The sequence below is a fragment of the Brienomyrus brachyistius genome, chromosome 12 (assembly GCF_023856365.1).
Source record: "Brienomyrus brachyistius isolate T26 chromosome 12, BBRACH_0.4, whole genome shotgun sequence".
Lineage (NCBI taxonomy): Eukaryota > Metazoa > Chordata > Actinopteri > Osteoglossiformes > Mormyridae > Brienomyrus > Brienomyrus brachyistius.
In genome coordinates, this window is record NC_064544.1 from 26,286,638 (window position 1) to 26,309,453 (window position 22,816).

The following is a 22,816-nucleotide window of genomic DNA, read 5'->3' on the forward strand; positions in this document are numbered from 1 at the left end:
TCTGCTAATATCTAAAATTATATAATTAGTCACCAGGGGACGCTGTCTCTGCTGGTGTAAAATATATCTTTATTTCATCACCGTGTGTTTAATCTCCCTGTTCTTGCAGGAAATCCAGAAAAAAATGAAACCTACATCATCCAATACAGACTCACAGTGTCAATAAAATAATATTTAAGGAAATACATATCAAACTATAAATAACTATGAGTTAATTTATGAAGAAAACTTATTCACCTTAAAAGTGAATCATCACAGTACAGATTACAAATACTAAGTATCAGCCTCAAATTACAGAGTCACTCATTTACATAATTAATCCCCAGCAGGTTGCTGTTTATGCTGCTGCTGCTTATTTCTTACTGCCTGCACAACAAAAACAATAAAATCTGTCTCTTTGTAAAGCTTCTTTAAACCATATTCACTGGGCTCACCTTCAGTTACACCCCACAGGATGAAGGCGGCGGAAACCATGATTGGTGGAACTGTGACATGTGAGCAGTGACTCAGCAGAGCCTGTTTGCTTTTATCTGTGGACAGAGAGTAGAATCAGATTTAACCACATGATCTTTAACATTAGATGATGGTTCATGGAAAGTTTAATGATCTGCAGCCATCCTCAGATGATCATTATGCTGCATTCACACCTACAGACACGCAGTACAGACTGTCAGTCTCACCAGATGCAGATCCTGCATTATTTTAGTATAATTTCAATGAGGACATCAGCTTTGGTTCATTGTTTTAGTTTGTAGGGGTTTATAGTAATAAAACTTTCTGAAATGATTCATATTCACACATATGTGTCTGTTACCAGAGAAACAGGATCAAAGTATGTTAATTACATCACAGTTAAGCCCTGCAGTGGACAGGCACCCTGTGTAGATACAGTCCTGCCTGATGCCCCATGTCTGCTGAGATGCCCTCAGGATAAGTGGCTGCAAACATGGATCCACTGATGTCATCATAATTACTAGAAATGACAGAGCAGATGCTACACTTACCTTCCTTTATTAAATGCCTGACAGATAAAGCACCAGTAAGTAGGACTACAGGTGTGACAGCGATGCACAGCCACAGAATCAGCCAATGCAGGGATGAATAACCTAAAATATTCAGAATTACATTCCATTAGTCATTTTCTAAAACAGGCTGTTTGTCTTGCTGCAGCATAATCGACACGTCTACATCGTTTAGTCTCACAAAGTGGAGCAGAAATTTATGATTAAATCCATCCATCCATCCATTTTCCAAACCGCTTATGCTACTGGGTCACAGGGGGTCCGGAGCCTATCCCGGAAGCAATGGGCACGAGGCAGGGAACAACCCAGGATGGGGGGCCAGCCCATCACAGGGCACATTCACACACCATTCATGCATGTCTATGGGCAATTTAGTAACTCCAATTAGCCTCAGCATGTTTTTGGACTGTGGGGGGAAACCAGAGTACCTGGAGGAAACCCCACAACGACATGGGGAGAACATGCAAACTCCACACACATGTAACCCAGGCAGAGACTTGAACCCGGGTCCCAGAGGTGTAAGGCAACAGTGCTAACCACTGCACCACCATGCCACCCTTACGATTAAATCTTAATAAGTGTGTCAGTCCTAACTGTTCTCCAGCCTGAAAACAGACAGATTTAATATATAAGATCGTCCATATTCCCATATATGATTTGGATATATTTACACAACATGTTACAATGGGCTTTTTAACTGTATTACTCAGTCACACAATGTAATGTACAGTTAATAAAATACTATGTTATTACTGCATTTTTCCCAGTCACACTCTCATGGTCTCTGTAGCTCCTAAGTGAATATTAATAATAAAACCATAATTACACATTACACTGCATCACTCTAATAAAACACCTGTTATGATATAGTTGAAAATTGCACTAAAGCTGAAACAATTTGTTCATTTAATGCATTTTGTGTTTTAAAGTTGTACTAAATTTCACCATTTCTACGGTTACACTGAGCAGATTAAACCCTATGGCATTTGCATAAAGATCAGTTTGCAGCAGAACCACTGAGGCTTAGTGGAATGAAAATGTGATTTAATCACACAGAACTATGCTGAGATGCATGTTAAAAACAGTCCTTCTGTTGACTCACCCAGTGCTGCTATCCTGGCAGTTGTATTGGCAGAATCAGTATCTGAGTGGACTTCACACCTGAACTCTCCTTTGTCTTCAGTCCTGACTCTCCTCAGTTTCATTGAGAAGTTTCCTTTGGGAATTTCCTCAGTGAAGAATTCAGCTCTTCCAGAGTATCTCCCATCCTGTGACTCTGGTCTGTTCCCTCCATCAGCATACAGAAGCACCAAGATGTCACCGTCATCGTCTGTCTTTCTCCATTCCACATGAAGCTCTGTGACATTAACATGGGTGTCTACAGAGCAGCTGAGAGTCACATCCTCTCCAGCATGTGCATAGACAGGCTCATCTGCACCTGTCACCACCAGCCGCTCTGGAACAAGAACAGAAAAATCATACAATCTGGCAACCTGTGTGTTCTCCCCTCCTATTTGTTTGTGGTTGTTTTCATTTCAACATGCATCACTTTTAAAACTTTGACACTTGGCATATGTGATTCAGGAGACGAATCCGGCACCACACTAAGCTTGTAGAAGTTTTGTTACACCGAAATGTTTTAAGGGCTGAATGAAAAGTGATTGGTTCAGAGAGATAACCAATCAGATTGTAGAGGAGGTGGGTGTAAGACATGTAACTGGTTGGTCCTGCATCCTCTGTTTGCTTGGAACCACCTCCTGTACAATCTGAGCGACAATGAGCGGAAATCACTGCATAACAAGAAGCATAGAGTTCCATCCTGTGTCGTTTGGTAAAAAAAAGCCCATCCCAATTTTTCCCTCACAAAAGCAGTTGGTTTTGTGCTTTAACCCGGTTCCACAGAGCAGATACATTTGCAAAAACAGCCCTTCACGATGTTTTGTAATGTCTTTCAGTTACCTTTTACCACGGCTACTGTTAGAGTATATACCTAATTTAATGAATAAAAATCATTCATTTGGATTAATTAGACAGGAAAAAAATTTGTGAAATTAATTCAACTATATTCTGTTCTCAGAACAAAATGCAAATGCATCAACTTAAAATCGGCGTTTTATTTCAAAATACTAATAATACATGATTCAACTGAGCTCATTCAAAGTGACGTATTTTCAGTGTGGTTGGTTGAAACAAAATCCTGGTCTGGATTTGCACTTTCTGGACAAGAATTTTCCACCTCTGTCTGTAATGCATTACTTTTATGTGTAACTTCCATGATACTACATAGACAGTCAGGCAAATGTGAATTAGCTGGGATTTATTCACATTGTCTATATGCAAAATTGCAGTAATTAGATGCTGCTTTCACTATAATTAATGATTAATCCATCAAAAACATGACATTATAAACAACATTTGAAGGTAATTTGCAGAAACATTCAGTTTAATGACACATAATGAGGATTTTCTACTAAATAATGGCAGTGGATCTAATGGGTAAGGCAGGTTGTTTGTGATTGGAAGGTTGTTGGTTTGAATCCCCAGTCAGCATGGTACCATTCCCATGCACTGCTCCTTGAGTGCTAAATAACAGTGGCTCACCGCTGTGTTAAATGCTGAGGACATGTTTCATTGTTGTGCCAACAATGACAGTTTTTCACTTCAGTAATATTGTTTGTTGGGTATTTTCAGTGAAACTGAATGGGATTCAATGGACAATAAGTGATAATTGGATGTCTCACTGAAAGAACTGGTTTGCAGTAATATTGTCATGCTAATTCAGCAGAAATAGTGTTGAATTTATTGGTTTAAACTGTAATTTTGTACTTACTTGTAATTTACACATTGTTCCATAATGATTATTATGTTTTTTACAGAATTATTCTGGCAAACCCACCTGCCAGCTTTTCTTCCACAAAAACAAGATTTAAAAAAAAACTGCAATATATATATTTCTTTATCATTCTGTCATGATCAGGGATGTATAGTTATCCTAAAGTTAGGAGAGTTTATTTAACATTTTGGAAGTTAGGAAGCTTGTGTAATACACATTTCCTGTCTTAAGTTAGGATAGGAACAATAACCTAGGATCTGTTCATCTGTAATGGCTTTATCCTAAATCAGGTTCTAACCCGAGTTACTGTTGTTAGCAAACAGCTGGGGAGCATCAAAGCAAAGGAAGGCAGCAGACTGAACAAACTCATTAGGGAGGCTGGGTCTGCTGTTGGCTCCAAGCTTGTCAGTGTGGAGGAGGGGGCCAGGGGCAGAATACTGGCGAAGCTGCTGGCAATTATGGGCAATGCCTCTCACCCCCCCCAAATAAAACACTAGAGAAACTCAGGAGTAGCTTCAGCAACCAACTCATTCAACCTGCCGCATTAAGGAACGATACAGGAAATCATTCCTACCCAGTGCTATTAGACTCTATAACTCAACAGTCCATGACACACCTGTCCAATCGAAAGCCAAATGAAGTTCTGAAGGTAAGCCTCGCTAAATGAGTCCCCCTACTGGCGCAATCGCGTCATTGCATTTAAGGTGGACCGGAAAATCCGAATAAGGAGAACAAGGAGCAAACTTCAGCCTCGTCAAGTAAAGAGACAAGATACAGAGGCGAGTGGAAACGTACTGAACGGTCTATAAACTTAACTCATTGAAGACCTCGTTCATCATAACCAACGAGTAATCACTAATTTGGATGAAATGGTGAATATAATAATGTAATTCAAATGGTGGAATGTAAGAGTTTCTTCCATCCATCCATTTTCCAAACCGCTTATCCTACTGGGTCGCGGAGCCTATTTCGGAAGCAATGGGCACGAGGCAGGAAACAACCCAGGATAGGGGGCCAGCCCTAAGCGAATGTGACCCAGGCGGAGACTTGAACCCGGGTCCCAGAGGTGTGAGGCAACAGTGCTAACCACTGCACCACTATGCCGCCCCGTAAGAGCTTCTTGTCGATCAATTTTCATAATGATCATCTTGTTATATTTGTGCAAACTGCAAGTAGCCTGGTTAGTTACTGTAACAACATTCACAATTCCAGGGTTGCCAAATCTCATGCATGTGCCGTGACTCTCACAATGTCAGAATAAAGCAGAACTGTCACTCAAGAAGTCTTACCGCAAATATATTATTCCACTGTAAACCTGTCAGAAAGTCCCTTTTATTGAGAATAAATTCAATAAATCCCTTATATATTTACTTGTATGGGTCTCTAGGAGAATATCTCCTAGTCGCTATTTTATATGGTTTGTGGTTGTACTAGTGATTCTTTCAGTTACGATGTGTTTATGAGAGAAGACAGGGTGCAGGAGAGTAACATCACAGTGGACCCTGAGCTGAGGTCATTTTTCCATAGTACATGGCCTGATATTCGTGGCGGAATCTCGTGATTTGTGCGTGATTCTAATAATTCCAGGAAATGCAGCATATATAATGCGGGACATTACCACACTTAAACTGTCATGTAGGTAAAAAAGGATACAAATAAAAATGGAAAGAATAATATCACTTTATATATTGTGACTGAAGCAGCAATACTTTACAAATAAAAAACTAACTGTACACAGCGCCACTACAGACATATGACGTCACACCTCTGACCCTGATATACTCGCCTCCCCCAATGTTAATACTGTGTTTTAAGCTATAAATCAGAAAGGTTCACTTACCTACTTCCTGTATTTCCACCTGTGTTTCATGGTTCTCCTGCTCTGTATAAACCACACACTTGTACACTCCTGCATCTGCAGTCCTCACACCCTCAAGCAGCAGAGAGAAGTTGCCTTTGGGGATTTCCTGAGAGAAGAAGTGGGCTCTGCCCCTGTAGGCGTCCCCCTGTGATTCAGGTCTGCTCTGACCCCCCTGGAATAGGTGCACGATGGTGTCTGAATCAGTCCTTCTCCAGTCCACCTCCAGCTCCTCCAAAGGCAGGGGTCTGTCCACAAAGCAGGGCAGCAGTACAGCTCCTCCCGGCCGGGCTGTTAGAGGACCAGCAGAGCCGTGTAGCAGGAAACCTGCCACAAGAATAAGAGATATAAAATAACTTAATGCCTCAAAGCATTAAATAATAAGCACAGAACATACATTGCAACGCAGTTACTGGAATATTTGGTAAGCAAATATTTGTATAATAATTAGTACACACAAAATAAGAACAACGTACTCAATTAAATTTCAACATTATTATACGAGTTACCAGACACGTAAAACTGTCTTCATAATATATATACCGTCAGAGTTAATGACGAACTTCAACACGATCAAAATAGCGCTGAAAGTATTGACTTGCATCGCCGCCTTTAGTCTTGTACAAAGAACTGTACAAAGACAAAGCCAAATTTTGCTTTATATTTTCGTTTTTACGAACAGTCTATTTGCGCATTTTAACCCAGTAATCGTCCTACACGAAATGCCAATTTCTGGCCATACGTTTACTTTCAGTTTACACCTGGAGCGGAAACACTCCCAACACACTTGAATTACGGCAAAGGGTGGATCGCATGTCTGTGTTTCCCTGATCAAATGCAAATCGCTTAAGTGACGGTTAAGTGGCGGATTGTTAACTTAAATGAAAACTTTGTTATAACACGTACAAAAATATAAGCTACAACAACAAGGGGTATAGAAAGCGGGTTTAGCGACGGATCCCTAATTAATAAACATGGACAGCTTCCATTATACAAGTCGAGATTTTAACAAACGTCTGTACATTATCACAATAAATTTTAAAAGAAACAAGTCAGATGCAGTTGAAGTGCAGACTGTCAGCTTTAATTCAGTGGGTAGAACAAAAACATTGTATAACTAAAGTGATTTTTCTACACAATCCCCTCCTATCAGGTGCTCATACTGTAAGTAATTGGACAAATTAATATAACTGCAAATAAAATGTTCAATTCTAATACTTAGTTGAAAACCCTTTGCAGACAATGACTGCCTGAAGTCTTGAACTCATGGACATGACCAGACGCTGGGTTTCCTCCTTTTTAATGCTCTGCCAGGCAGGGGTGTAGATTTAGGGTGGACGGAGGGGATGTGTCCCCACCAATATCCTCCGACCATCGAAATGTCCCCACCAATAATTTAATCCACTAAAAAAAAAAAAAACAATCGTGCTGTCAACATTAACCTAGACACGCAGAAAGGGATAAATCACGTTCTCTCCTTGAGTCCTCCCGCCCCCAAAACACATATGAACATTTTGATTGGCTGTGCATTTCCCTGCTATCATGTGAGAGGCTGTGGCTGCGTTCAGATACAGGCAGCGCCAAATGCAGTGGATTTTTTTCCCCGTGCAAGAAGATGTGTTGGGTATGGTGACACATGTGAGGATGGCGACAGCAAAAAAGAAAGAAGCTGGACATTAGGAGCTTTTTTTCAAAGAAAAGTGTAAGTCACTTCAAGTTCGCTAGTGAATCCATCAAAGTCCATCAAAGTAACGACAGCAGTTAACGTTAATGCTAGTGGGGTTTTTTTTTTTACCGCTTTGACGCACATTCATTATAGCAGGGCAGGCTATAGTCTGTGAATACGGACTTAAAACTAACAGCAGATTAAACAGCTAAATGTAAAAGTATAAATATGATCCCTGTCAGTTCTCCTAATCTAATGATGACTATTTGTCAGAAATCAGTCTTGTGAAGGAAATTGATATGCTACATACTAATATTGCCATGGCTAGAATTTTATTGACAGTTCACCAATAGACAATCCACTTCGCACAAATAGTTTTTAAAATGCATTCACTGACTTGGCAAACATTAATGATTTGATTTGAGATTTGCACACTAAGACTCAGAAAAAGTTTAATAAAATGATTGCTGTTTAAATGGCATGTGTTTATCCTGTTTTGTCAGGTGACAGAACCTAAACAACTGTGCTGTGTATCAGACAGTGATGGAGAGAAGGGGTCACAGGTGATGTTGAACGATGACTTGATATTACTATACCTAGTTGTCCTGAGATTTAACATTGTTACCAATAATAGGCTGAGGCATTCTCTGTCAATGCTCATAAGGAATCCCTCAATGTTTTTTTATTAGGGGACAGAAGCAGATCAGCCATGTTGTAGTTCAGGTGAAGAGGCAAGGTCACAGGAGGTGAATCTGAATGTTGATTATGTATAACATATAATATGTGTGTGTGTATTATACATGTTGATTATACTAATATTTAACATTATGAGGAGTGATAGGCTGAGGATGTAAGTGATTCATTAGTGTTTTTGGCAAAAAAACTCACTTTTTTGTCATGCTATTTCATCAGGTGGCAATCCTGTCAGGTACTAGTGCAGTCAGAGGGGAAGAGTTAGGGTCAAAGGTGAGGCCTATTAAAGGCATTGTCTAGCCCCCAAAAAAACTTTACTCACTATTTACTCCTTAAGTGGTTCCAAACTTTTATGATTTTCTTTATTTTGTTGAATACAAAATAAGATATTGTGAAAAAAAGCTGAAAACCGTTAAACATTGACTTCCGTAGCAGGAAAAACAAATATTATGTAAATCAATGGTTACAGGTTTTCAGCATTCTTCAAAATATCTTCTTTAGTGTTCATCAGAAGAAAAAAAACTTAAAAAGACTTGTGACGATTGGTTCCAGTAATGGCGGCTTGCTGAGAAGACGTGCCCACTTCTGCTCCGCTATGTTTCTGTAAAATCCTGAATAATACTCGTTTATTGGACGTTGAACAAGACCTGTAGTGATGCCTCTCTCGCAAAAGAAACTTGGTAAAAACATTAGTAGACCGACTCAGTCGAAATTGTCTAACTTCACTTCTAAGTTGAGCTCTGAGGCTAGCTGTGAAGCTAATGTTAGTGGTGAAGATAGCGAGAATAATACCAACATCTGTCAGGTGATGGAGGAGAAAATTGACAAGCCAAATGAGAGGGGAAAGACGGTCGAAAGCTTAGACGCAGTACTGGCGGCTATTGCAAACTTGAAATCGGATTTTTCCTCCAAACTGGACGGTATTTTGTCAGCAATAGAGACTGTGAGGAAGGATGTTAATGAGTGTGCTAAGCGGGTCGGTGAGGCGGAGGCCCAGATATCTGCAACAGAAGATAGTATCACCACCTTGGAAGCAAAGGTACGGACTCTTGAAAATAACAACAAAGATCTCGAAGACAAAGTGCTGGATCTGGAGGCCAGATCGCGACATTCTAACTTGAGACTTGTTAACCTGCCCGAGGGCGCAGAAGGAGAGGACGAGAGGTCTTCTTGGAAAACTGGCTGCCGGAGGCTCTGAACTTGGCACCGCTACATACCGCTCTGACGCTGGAGAGTGCTCATCGGATCGGCCAGAAGAATACGTCAAACACCGCTGCACCGAGGACAATGATCATGAAGTTCCTAAATTACAAGGATAAAATGACCGTGATAAGAGCTGCCAGGGCAAAGGGACAGATTCTTTTCAAGAACCGTCCGGTGAGATTTTATGAGGACCTGGCGACACAGAAAACAGAAAGAGTTTAACGCCGTGAGACAACAGCTTCGCTCCATGGGGATCCGGTACGGCATGATTCCTCCCGCGCGACTGATAGTGACACACAACGGACAGTCTTGCATCTTTAACCAGCCAGGTGAAGCGGAGAATTTTGTGAAGGCTCTGAGGTCAGAAAGTGGACCGGGTTGAGAATGTAATCATTGACATGCTGTGTGTTGGCATGAAGGGATAATTACTGAGCTTTAAGTTTTAAAAGAAGAGTGAGAGAGAAAGGCCAATTTGTTATATTTGTTTATCGGTCCAGAGGCTTACAGCTACTATTAGTAGCCTAATTTTCTTAATGTATCCAATAACGAGTTTTTCTGTTTATGTAGCGGGGTGGGGTAGGGGGGAAAGGTGTTTAGGCATAGTCGGTTGATCCTCACTTTTGGGTGGAACAACCTTTAGCTGTTAGACAGGTACCAGTATATATAGGGGGAGGGAAATGGGTACCAAAGTTCAAGTTAAAGGGGTATGTTCAATATTTATTGTTGTGGGTGTAGTTTTTGACATTCAGATGTTATTTGTTTCTCTGTCCTTTAATATTTCAAATGTGTTGGGAAGCTCATTTAGTGCTGTATGTTATGTCTGGTGGAATAAGAATTAAAATTTCTTCTTGGAACTGCAGAGGACTACAAAAACTGGAGAAGGTAAAACAAGTAATGACTAGGGTGAAATCTATGCACTCTGATATCATGCTACTTCAGGAAACACACCTGTTGTCTAGTCAAGAGCCGAAGATTAGGAGGAGGTGGCAGGGCAGTATATATTCTGCACCCTTCACCTCTCAGGCAAGAGGTGTTATGATTTTGATCCACAAATCTATACCATTCCATGTGACAAGGGTTAGTAAAGACAAGGCGGGGAGATATATTATTTTGCAGGGCACTCTTATTACGGAAAAAATAATCCTGATAAATATCTATGCTCCAAATATTGATGACCCAAAGTTTTTTCATAATCTTTTTTTCACAGCATCATCTCTGTCTGGTAGCTTTATTATAGGAGGGGATTTTAATTGTACATTGACTCCAGAATTGGATAGGAGCTCAGGTATTGATTTCTCGCATCCTAAAAGTAGACAAACTATTCAACATTTTATGAAAGAACTTGATCTGAGGGATATTTGGAGGGATATGAACCCCAAGGTCTTAAAATACTCCTGCTACTCAAATACACATAAATCATACTCGCGTATTGATTTTTTTTTAGTTTCTGGCAATATGAGGTACAAAATAAAGGATTGTCACTACGATAGCATTTTAATATCTGACCATTCGCCAAACTCATTAATATATGAAGATTTAAGACTAAAAAGAGATCCCCCTAGATGGAGATTTGAACAAAAATGGCTCCTAGACTCAGAATTTACATCTTTCATAGACAATCAAATAAATATTTTTTTTGAAACCAATACGGATGAAACGTCACCCTGCACAAGGTGGGAAGCCTTTAAGGCCTACGTAAGAGGTCAGATTATTAGTTTTACAAGTTATAGAGCAAAGCAGACTTATAAGAAAACAAAAAAGTTGGAGGCGGAGATTGAGCTGCTTGAGGGACAATACTTTGAAACCTTTTGTCCAAGAGTCCATCAAAAGCTTTTATTACTAAGAACACAGTATAACGAACTTTCTGCTTCTAAAGCAGCCTCACATCTTTTGCGTCTTAAACAATCATTCTATGACCAAGGGGAAAAGCCCGGGAAATTATTAGCCTGGCGCCTCCGACAATTACAAAATGAGAAAAACATTACTTCAGTTGAAAACAGTGATGGACAGATCATTGTTGACCCTCTAGGAATTAATGAAATTTTTTAGTTTTTTTATGAAAAACTATACAGCTCAGACATAACACATATGGGACAAGAGCAAAATCTCTTCTTAGATACCCTTCAGATACCTAGCATTTCAGAACTAATAAGTGCAGACCTTAATACACCTATAACAAAGGAGGAAATATCTATAGCAATAGATCATTTGAAAACAGGTAAAACCCCAGGCCCAGATGGGCTGCCGACAGAAATTTATAGGAAATTTAAAACTAAATTGCTGTCCCCTCTTTTTGACATGTTCTTGGATTCATTTGAGAAGGGAATCCTTCCGGCTTCATTAAGAGGAGCTCTGATAACTTTACTACCCAAACCAGGTAAACCGTGCAATAAATGTGGAAACCTAAGACCAATAAGTCTTCTTAATGTGGATTTAAAGATACTTTGTAAAATTTTGGCTTGAAGACTGGAGAGATTTTTACCTGATCTAATTCCCTGTGACCAGAATGGGTTTATTGCAGGTAGACAGGGATTTCATAATGTGAGACGAGTGTTGGATATTCTTCATAATCAGGAAGGAAAAACAGACAATGCTTTACTATCACTGGATGCCGAAAAGGCCTTTGATAGAGTTGAGTGGCCCTACTTATTTGAAATATTAAAAAGATTTGGCTGTGGGGATAATTTCTGTCGGTGGATTAGACTTCTATATAATGAACCATATGCTGAAATACTGACAAATGGAATTATATCTAAACCATTTGAAATTAAACGGGGATCTAGGCAAGGGTGCCCTTTGTCCCCCTTATTGTTTATTTTAGCAATTGAACCGTTTGCCATTGCGGTGCGGTCTCATAAAAACATAACTGGTTTATCAGTAAATCAACAGGAACATAGAATTGCTTTATTTGCAGATGATGTCATCCTTTTTTTGGAAAAACTGAAAGATTCTATCCCAGCCTTGTTGGATTTATTACACACATTTGGACAGATATCAGGATATAAAGTGAACAAAGAAAAATCTTCATTAATGATACTTAACTCAGAAGAGAGAAGAAGTGCCGGAAATTCTTTCCAATTCAAAATGGTAGACTGTTTTACCTATCTCGGGATTAGGATAGTGCCATGTTTGAGAGACATTGTTGGAGCTAACTACACCCCTATGATAGATTCCATCATCTCATCTGTAGATAGATGGAAACCCTTGCCCTTGTCACTTATAGCAAGAATTAATGTTCTTAAACTAAACATAATGCCCAAACTTCTGTACTTGTTCCAGAACATTCCATTGTCACCTCCTGCTAATTTATTCTCACACCTGAAAACAATTTTTGTACGTTGTTTGTGGAATAATAGACGACCGAGGCTGCGTTTATCACTCTTGTACTTACCGTATGAAAGAGGAGGCCTCAAATGTCCCAATCCACTTTGGTACTATTGGGCAGCTCAATTGAGGACTATGATGTATTATTTTACAGATAAATCCCTCCCGCCTTGGATGAATATTGAAAACTGCTCGGTACCTCTTCCCCTTCCCCAATACCTATATTCAGCAAAAGTCAAAATTTTGAAAAAAAATACAAAAAATCCTATAGTCAGAAATATGATTATAATCTGGTATCAGGTTAAGAAATATCTGGGCGAATTCACCTCTCTCGCACGCTTCAGCCCAATATGGGGTAATCATTTTTTCCCTCCAGGCAGAGCAGACCCTGGTTTTAGGAAGTGGGCTGACAAAGGTTTAAAGACAATAGGGGACCTCATGGGATCAGAGGATGAGACTTTGATGTCATTTGAGGAGTTGATTGCCAAGTATGATATTCCATGCAAACATCGATTTAAATATCTACAAGTGAGAAACTTTATTAGATTATCTCAAAATCAATGCTTGTCAATCCCTCCGTTATCCACATTGGAAACAGAAATGAAAAATGATTGCTTTAGAAAGGGAATAATCTCCAAACTATATAATATATTAGTAGAGGGTTCCCCTGAATCTTCTTTAGGGAAACTTAATGCCTGGAGGGAAGACTTACAGGAGGACTTATCCTCCGAAGACTGGGAGGACGTATGTGCTGAAGCACAAACACGAACTACCAGTACTCGTCTTAAAGTACTGCAATATAATTGGCTAATGAGGACATATGTGACTCCAGAAAAGCTTAATAAGTATAATGGTGATAGCCCAGACTTGTGTTTCAGGTGTGGAGAGGAGAAAGGGACATTCTTCCACTGTGTCTGGGAATGCTTTGTGTTTTTCTTTTATTTGATTAAGTTATTATTTACAGGTCATATTTTGTACTTCCACCTAAATATTTCTCTATCATCTTTTAAATGTCTGATTTGCAAGAAAGGTTGATTGATTGTTATACAATAATTTAGTTGCCTTGGATGCTCCTTTCGATGTAGAAGCACTCTAACTTCTGTAAGTTCTGTATTTTTTAAATCTTAATAAAGATATTGTTGGGAAAAAGACTTGTGACAAGTGGAGGATGAATAAATGATGACAGAATTTTCATTTTTTTGCGTGAACTGTCCCTTTAAGCACATAATCATGGTTTTAATGTAGGGATAAAAGTATGTTATCTAAATAAAATGAGTGGTGTGTTCTCATAAAGTCACATATGTATCATCATAGTCAGTCTTACAGTATGACTAATTGTATAATGTGGTGTATTTCTAAGGAAACTGGTCCACCTGTAGTGAGCAGCAGGGAGAGTAGCAGTGAAAGTGACAACAATGAAGAACAGTGTAGTAGTGGAGATATTCTGCATATTACAAATAAGCCAAACCAGCCTAACGCCAAATCCATCCCTGTTCAAACATTGTCCAATAGGGTCCTCCATTTTCAGGAAAGGTGGTGCAAAGAATATCAATGGCTTCATTATAGCCCCACAGTTAAGGGAATTCTCTGTTTTCACTGTGTGAAAATATATATTATACAGAAAAGTACTATGTCAAAAAAGGCAGACCCTGCATTCTGCTCAAAGGGGTTCACTAACTGGAAAAATGCTCTTGAAAGATTTGAACGCCATCAAAATAAATCCCATCATCATGCAGTCACAGTTAGTTGTCAAGAAGCAGTCCTAATAAATACACAACTCTCAACTGCCTGGTCAAATCAACAGGAAAATGCCAGACACTGCTTACAAATTATTGTAGGTGCAGTACAGTATCTTACTAGGCAGGGTTTGGCACTGCGTGGTCATGACAAAGACGATGGTAACCTATTTCAATATTTAAAATATAAAGCCAAGGATGATGCCTGTCTTTCTGACTGGCTATGCCATTGTCATGACTATACCTCTCCACAAGTGCAAAATGAGATTTTGCAGATGTTAGGAAACAGCATTGTCAGAAATATTGCACAGACTATCCAGTCTCTATCTGTCCTGCAGTTCTCAATCATTATAGATGGTACTCAAGATATCTCAGGTGCAGAGCAAGAGTCTATATGTTTAAGATATGTGGATGAGGACCTGGTTCCACATGAGGTTTTTATTGGCTTATATGAGGTCTCAGGAACTACAGGAGTGGAGATTGCCAAGATGGCTGTGGATGTGCTTTTGAGGTTGAACATTCCGATGACATGTTTAAGAGGTCAGACATATGATGGTGCTGCCAACATGTCTGGAGCATATTCAGGTGCTCAGGCAGTACTGAAGAAATATCAGCCATTGGCTTTATATGTACACTGTGGAACTCACTGCCTTAACCTAATCACACAGGCTGCATGCCAAGCTAGTCCTTTAATTCGAGATGCTTTAGAGTGGGTACATGATCTAGGGTCATTAAGCAAACAGTCTGGAAAATTCAAAGCTATGTTTGCAGCTGTGGCAGCAGATTCAGATGTACCATCAGCATCACTCAGACCTCTCTGTCCAACCAGGTGGACAGTAAGGGGAACTGCTATCAAAGCAGTGCTGTCTCACTATGAAAGTGTCTTGACAAGCTTAGAGGAGATGGCAGCAACTGGATCTAGCACAGGTGCTAGGGCGAATGGACTGCGTGAGAGGTTTGAAAAAGGTAAAACTGTGCTGGGGCTTCTTTTGGCATTAGAAGTTATTGAGGAGCTAGAATGTCTGAACAAGTCTCTGCAGAAACGGATTGCAACTATTGCAGGAATGCAACAATCAATACAGTGTGTTAAATCAACTCTCCAGTTCAAAAGGAATGAAGAAAGATTTCAGGAGATTTTTAAGAATGCAGTGAAAATGGTGGACTCTCTTGGCATTGAACCCATTCAGATGCCTCACCAAAGACAAGCATCAAGGAGATATACCGGTGGGGCTAGCCAGCACACTCACAAGTCACCTGAAGAGTATTACAGAGCAGAATTTTACAAATTGTTGGATTGTGTTGATGTCCATTTTCAGGAGAGGTTCAACCAACCAGATCTAGGTGTCTTGAGCAGGCTGGAAGACATTCTTCTCACAGGAGAGGTGGATGATATTGTTGATCAGTATCCAGAACTTAACAGGGAGACTCTAAAAGTTCAGCTAGCCATGTTCAAGTCCAAATACAATTTCAAATCTAGTACAGAAGTGGCTACTATCATGAGAGGAATGCCAGTGTAGGTTAGGGGTCTATTTGATCAAATTGAAACCCTTGTCAGACTGCGTTTAGTTACCCCGGTGTCATCAGCTGAAGCTGAAAGGAGTTTCACTTCTCTCAGGAGACTAAAAACCTGGTCAGATCAACAATGACACAAATGAGACTGAACAATGCTGCTGTATGCCATGTCCACTAGAACAGTCTGGACAGTATTGATGTCAGACAAATATGCCAGCAGTTTATTTCTGTTAACGAGAGGCGAAGGCATGTTTTTGGCTCCTTCATATAGGAGCAATAGGCATTGAGCTGTTGTGTGGAACCTAACAGTAGTTCATGTTTAGATGTAATCTACTTTTATATATACAGATGTTTGAGATGTTTCATTTGCACTATGGCTCAAATCTTTTTGTCAGTTATTAAACATTCCTTTGACATTACACTATTCCTTAATTTAACTTAATGAATTGCATTTCGAGTGGATTAATATCAATCGAAGCATTGCTAGTATTAATGTAAAGTGATTTTGCATTTTGCAGCATATTAAAAAAACATGTGTTCCGTGGACGGAGTTGAGGTGGCGGGGTTGGTGGGTGGGGCAGGGGATGGGGGGGGGGGGGTGGAGTCATAGGTCCCCACCAATGTCCAGAGCAAATCTACGCCCTTGCTGCCAGGCCTTTACTGCAGCAGCTTTCAGTTGTTTGTTTGAGGGTCTTTCTGTCTGTAGTTTAGTCTTTAGCAAGTGAAATGCATGTTCAATAGGGGTGAGATCAGGTGCCTGACTTGGCCATTTGAGAATATTCCACTTCTTTGCTTTAATAAAGTCCTGGGTTGCTTTTACTGTGTGTTTTGGGTCATTGTCCATCTGTGTTATGAAATGCCGGCCAATCAATTTGGCTGGATTTGAGCAGACATGATGTCTCTGAACACCTCAGCATTCATTCAGCTGCTTCCATCCTATGTCACGTGAGGGGCTGAACTTTGTCCTACAACTTTGTGACACTGAAAATAGGAACCAACTTGCAGGCATGGCAGGGGGCCTCACTCTAGACGGTTGTGGAACAGAAAAAGCAGAAGGTGTGTGTTGCAGGGTCGTTGTGACATTATGCTTACTCTTGACCTACTGGGCTTAACAAAGGGAGGGGATGCTAAAGCCGCAAAAGATAAGTCAAAAGGGTGGGTGTGGGTACTAACTAACAGCAGATGTCAAAATAGAGCTGTATGTCACGGGAGTGGAAAATCTCAGGTGCCCCAGACTGCTATATAAGCCAAACACAGACAACAGAGTTTGAGCTTCCTCAGGTATGTACTCTTTGTGCATCTGAGCGTGGCTCCCGGATCGCGATCTGTGAAAGGAATAAAGGGCTGACTTACAAGCACCCTTCGCCTCACGTGTGTGTTTCTTTCCTCATCAACGGATTCGACGTAGTCAGGCTCCAACACACATCATCAAGAAACACTAAAGACCCAGTGCCACTGGCAGCCATGCTGCCCAAGCCATCACACTGCCTCCACCATGTTTTACAGATGATGCAGTGTTCTTTGGATCATAAGCTGTTCCAGCCCTTCTCCACACTTTTTCTTTCCATCATTCTGATACAGGTTGATCTTCGTTTCATCTGTCCAAAGAATGCTGTTCCAGAACTGTACTGGCTTTTTTAGATGTTTTTTGCAAAGTCCAATCTAGCCTTTCTATTCTTAAGGCTTATAAGTGGCTTGCATCTTACAGTGAACCCTCTGTATTTGCTATCATGCAGTCTTCTCTTTATGGTAGACTTGGATATTGATACGCCAACCTCCTGGAGAGTGTTGTTCACTTGGTTGGCTGTTACGCAGGGGTTTCTGTTCACCATGGAAACGGTTCTGCGATCATCCACCACTGTAGTCTTCCATGGACGTCCAGGCCTTTTTGCGTTTCTGAGCTCACCAATGCTTTCTTTCATTCTCAGGATGTACCAAACTGTGGATTTTGTCACTCCTAATGTTGTGGCAATTTCTCCAATTGTTTTTTTCTGTTTTCGCAGCCTCAGGGTGGCCTGTTTCACCTGCATACTGAGTTCCTTTCACTGCATGTTGTATGTTCACACCTCAATCTTCCAAATGCAAGTAGGACACCTCAAATCAACTCCAGGCCTTTTATCTGCTTAATTGATAATGAAAGAACGAAGGAATTGCCCACACCTGTCCATGAAATAGCTTTTAAGTGAATTGTCCAATTACTTTTGTCCCCTTTAAAAAGAGGGTGCCGCATGTTAACGAGCTGAAACTCCTAAACCCTTCATCCAGTTTGAATGTGGATACCGTAAAATGAAATCCGAGAGTCTGAACTTTATATCCATGCCCATCGTATAACTTCAATTGGAATATATTTCAGTAAACAGGTAAAATAGTAATACTTATACTGGTGTCCAAATATACATGTATCTAACTGTATATGTTATGTGATGCCTGAGAAACAAAATTATCAATAAATGTATTGAATAAAATGAGCATTTCTCTAGATGCTTCCTCTATGATGACCATCGACCCAAGTAAGCAGTTTAAAAGAGCAAGAACCACTATGTTAGAATAATAACAATGACCAAAATCTCTGTGAAAAACTATTTTTTTGTAAAAAAAAATACATATTTCAAGTGTAGTACAATGTTAATGATGCATATAGCAAAAACTGAACTCATATAATTTGATGTTATATCTTTTTAAAAATATTGTTTTATATTGATGGTTTCTCAGCCATTTAATGTTGGTTGCTTTACAGGTGCAGAGCAGCTGTGAAATTTGATTTAAAAAAAAAAAAAAAAAGAACATAAAAACCAAACAAATCACAGGAAAATGTGTTATTTAATCAGGCATCACATGTTTGAATGTACATGCTGAGGCTTTGAGTTCTGTGTAATATTTCACGCGTGTTTTAAGCCCTGCAACCTCTGTCACGTGGTTTCCACCTTCAAATGGAAAATGACACATATATACAGTGTGTCAGAATCAGGGGTGTGGGAAAGGGGGGTGGGGAGCACCCCCCAATATCAGCAGACCCCCCCTTCCTTCCCAAAAAATAAGGAACATACTCTCATTTATGTATTTATCTTTCACCATGAATCTGACAGTTACTGAGGCCAATTTGCTGGGCATTCAGAGCACAAGGACAAAACATATACGCGAGGAAGACTGTCGGTCTGTATCTGACAAACTTATTTTATCTTTTGGATCAGTTACATTTTTAGTGAAAGTTATGTTTAGTTGTGAAGCTGTACTATAAATAGTGAGTCTTAGTTTAAATGATGAGATCTTCATCATGAGATCTGCACTATCAGACTGAGCACAGGTGCTCCTCAGGGCTGCGTTCTCAGTCCACTTCTTTTCACACTCCTGACCCATGACTTCACTGCCCTGCACAGCTCAAACCACATCATCAAATTCGCAGACGACACAACGGTGGTGGGGCTCATCAGCAACAACGATGAGTCGGCGTACAGAGACGAGGTTCAGCAGCTGTCCACGTGGTGCAGTGAGAACAACCTGTCGCTGAATGTGGACAAAATCAAGGAAATGGTTGTCGACTTCAGGAGAACTCGCCCCAGCCACACACCACTCAGCATCCACGGTTCCACGGTTGAGATGGTAAAAAACACCAAGTTCCTGGGAGTTCACATCTCAGACGACCTCACCTGGACCACCAACACCACCTCCATCACCAAAAAGGCCCAGCAACGTCTCCACTTCCTGAGACGGCTTAAGCGAGCCAACCTCCCACCCTCACCGTGTTCTACAGGGGCACCATAGAGAGCATCCTGACCAGCTGCATCTCCGTCTGGTTTGGAAACAGCAGGGTTTCCGATAACCGACGGCTTCAAAGGATCGTCAAAGCAGCTGGGAACATCATCGGTGCGTCTCTCCCATCGCTGCAAGACATCTTCAACAAGCGCTGCATCAGGAGAGCCTCCTGCATCGTGCTTGACTCCTCTCATCCTTTACACGGACTCTTCACACTCCTCCCATCTGGCAGACGCTATCGCAGCATCAGGACTTGATCTTCCAGGCTGCAGGATAGCTTTTTCCCACAAGCCATCAGTCTCCTGAACACACTTACACACACCCGGACTGCTAACAAGTTGACTCCTGCACATCTGCACTTTACACACAAACTCTGCTACAAGCATTTTTGCACTTCTGCCACTTATTTGCACATTTTCCACATATAACTATTGTAACCTCCTCTACCTCTATCTCCAAGTATAGTACATTTTTTTGTATACCTTATATTTATTGCACTGAAAAAAACTGGAGCCACGTCATCTCGTCTCTCTATGTACCTGTACAGTATATAGCAGAGATGACAATAAAGTTTACTTTGACGTTGAAGTTTACTTTGACTTCACTTCAAAATCTTTCTTATTCGCCTCCTTTCATGATATGACTATTGCATGTTTACCCATTGTCATGTCACAATATATATCACATCCCATCCATCCATCCATCCATCCATCCATTTACCAAACTGCTTATCCTACTGGGTTGCGGGGGGTCCGGAGCCTATCCCGGAAGCAATGGGCACGAGGCAGGAAACAACTCTGGATGGGGGGGCCAGCCCATCGCAGGGCACACTCACACACCAGTCACTCTCACATGCACGCCTACGGGCAATTTAGCAAGTCCAATTAGCCTCAGCATGTCTTTGGACTGTGGGGGGAAATCGGAGTACCCGGAGGAAACCCCACGACGACATGGGGAGAACATGCAAACTCCACACACATGTGACACAGGCGGAGACTCGAACCCGGGTCCCAGAGGTGTGAGGCAACAGTGCTAACCACTGCACCACCATGTCGCCCCCATCACATCCCCCCCCAAAAAAATATTCCACATTTGATCACCCCCCAGTTTATAACTGAACCCGTTTTCTGGATTACTTCCCCAAAAATTAATTGGAATTTACCATCCATTCTCAATTCAATTCCTAACTGCTCCCAACTCTAGATTAGAGTCCACAGATTGACCTGGTCCTTTAAAGTCTTTGAGGACAGTGTTTAAAAGACTGACTGGTACCTAATTAAGCTGAAATGTCACCACTGTCCTGACCCTGTTCATGGCTTTTAGTGTCTCCCCTTGGTTTTATCCAACCAGCCTGTCTGCAGCCACATCTGTTACCAATCCTGAGCCTATACTTGTATCCCAGGGCTCCTGTCTCTGGGCATAAGGCCGGGGTACACCCTGGGCAGAGTGCCAGATTCCCACAGGACAAATTCCCACACACACACACACACACATACACACACAATCATTCTCTATTGGAACTTAAGAGACAGCAATTAGCCTGACTGTGTTTCTTTGGACTGATTAAGCTGGTTATCCTGTGATTCTCGTTTGGTGAGTTTTGTTTTTTGTCTGGTTCCTCATTGCCGGCTGATTTTTGTATCATACTCTCCTCCTGTATTCCCAGCACACACTGCTTTGTATTGATTATTACTGTTGTATGGTGTTATTGTTGTTGTTGTCCTGATTTGTATTAAATTCACTGTCTTGATCCTGTTCTTGGCTTTTAGTGTCTCCCCTTGGTTTTATCCAACCAGCCTGTCTGCAGCCACACCTGTCTCTCACTGGGCATAAGGCTGGGGTACACCCTGGGCAGGATGCCAGTTTCCTGCAGGTTAAATTCACAGAAATGCACACACATAATCATACTCTATAGGCAATTTAGAGACACCAATTAAGTTGACTGTGTGTCATTGGACTGGTTGAGCTGGTTATCCTGTGATTCTCATTGGGTAATTTTTGATTATGGCTACACAAGGCAAAGTCAGGTTACTTTCAGTTACTTTACTGGTATCAGTGTCAAGTTTTGTTTTTCTTTCACTGAAGAAAAATGCACCCAGAGCTGATGTCCAATCCCTGTTGTCACTGTGAGAGAGTTTAGGTACTTTATCTTTCACAGTGTGGTAATTACAGAAAGAGGTAGTGTAGCTTAATCAGAAACATGTCAGAATGAACATGCAGGAGCTGAAGACTGTGAGCAGTGAGCATTTATACAGAATGTTGGTAATTACATTATACATTTCAACACTGTAAACAACACTGCAAAGTATGCCAGATAATCATCATTTTATATGCAAATATTTACACAGGGAGTATATTCCGAAATGTTGTCCTGAAACCAGTTTGCTTGTGATTAACTTTCCAAGTAATACATTCTTTCGCTAAGCAGTGTCTCTTCAATTGAAGTAAACAGGCCTTTATATTAACAGATATTCTGAGGCAGATATGAAATGGTGACAAAATTCCATGTAAGAACAACATAATATACAGAGTTCAGTTCAGAAGAAACAGGATAATCTGAAGAACCCCATGATGCTCTTCCCAGGTGACTTTATGCTGGTTTCAAGTAGAGTTACTGGTCCTTCCCAGTATGTGTCTGCAAACCAGCTGTACAAGCAATTTTTCATCTGCTACTCAGTAAATTCAGTGTCCTTCTTAAACGTAGCCTGGCAATGGTTAAATTACAATGTAGCTGTAATAAATAAAAAATATCGTATAATTAAACGTGTATTCCATGTAACCATTACATTTCCTGCCAACACTGCCCTCTAGTGTTTATCACATGATCTGCGCTTCATTTGGTTTATTAGGATCAGTGGGTGATGACGCCTCCATTTCCTGTTTGTCATTTTATCTCTGCATAAAGTGTCACTATTAGCTGAGACATTTCATATAAAGAGGTTTTATCAATCAAGTAATGCAGGAAGCTACATCCACAATGCAGGGAGTAACCAGGACATGGACCAACCCACTGCAGGACAGACATACCATTCACACTCACGGGCTCTATTAAATACTTGACATAGTGACCAAGAAGAGTTTAACTTTCAGGTCACATGACTATTTTTAATCTGACAGAACATGAAACAACCAGCCATCAGTCTACAACCAAACATATAAGCAGTGATCAAACACTTAAACTTTTCAAATAAGATTAAAAAGAAGTTATTAAATATA

The 22,816-nt window shown here is 40.6% G+C and overlaps 2 protein-coding genes across 2 annotated transcripts in view; both read right to left on the reverse strand.

Moving 5' to 3' along the window:
- LOC125705354 (uncharacterized) overlaps positions 1 to 6,475 on the reverse strand; it is a 115,954-nt gene extending 109,479 nt beyond the window's left edge. The window contains exons 1-5 of the mRNA XM_048971889.1: positions 6,257 to 6,475; positions 5,696 to 6,040; positions 2,125 to 2,478; positions 1,005 to 1,106; positions 435 to 530 (exon numbers count right to left, since the gene is read on the reverse strand). Of these exons, the coding sequence (XP_048827846.1) occupies positions 435 to 530; positions 1,005 to 1,106; positions 2,125 to 2,478; positions 5,696 to 6,040; positions 6,257 to 6,317 (958 nt within the window). The 5' untranslated portion in view covers positions 6,318 to 6,475. The remainder of the gene's footprint in view (positions 1 to 434; positions 531 to 1,004; positions 1,107 to 2,124; positions 2,479 to 5,695; positions 6,041 to 6,256) is intronic.
- LOC125705360 (uncharacterized) overlaps positions 1 to 22,816 on the reverse strand; it is a 311,911-nt gene that overhangs the window by 56,150 nt on the left and 232,945 nt on the right. The gene's annotated exons all lie outside the window — the stretch shown is intronic.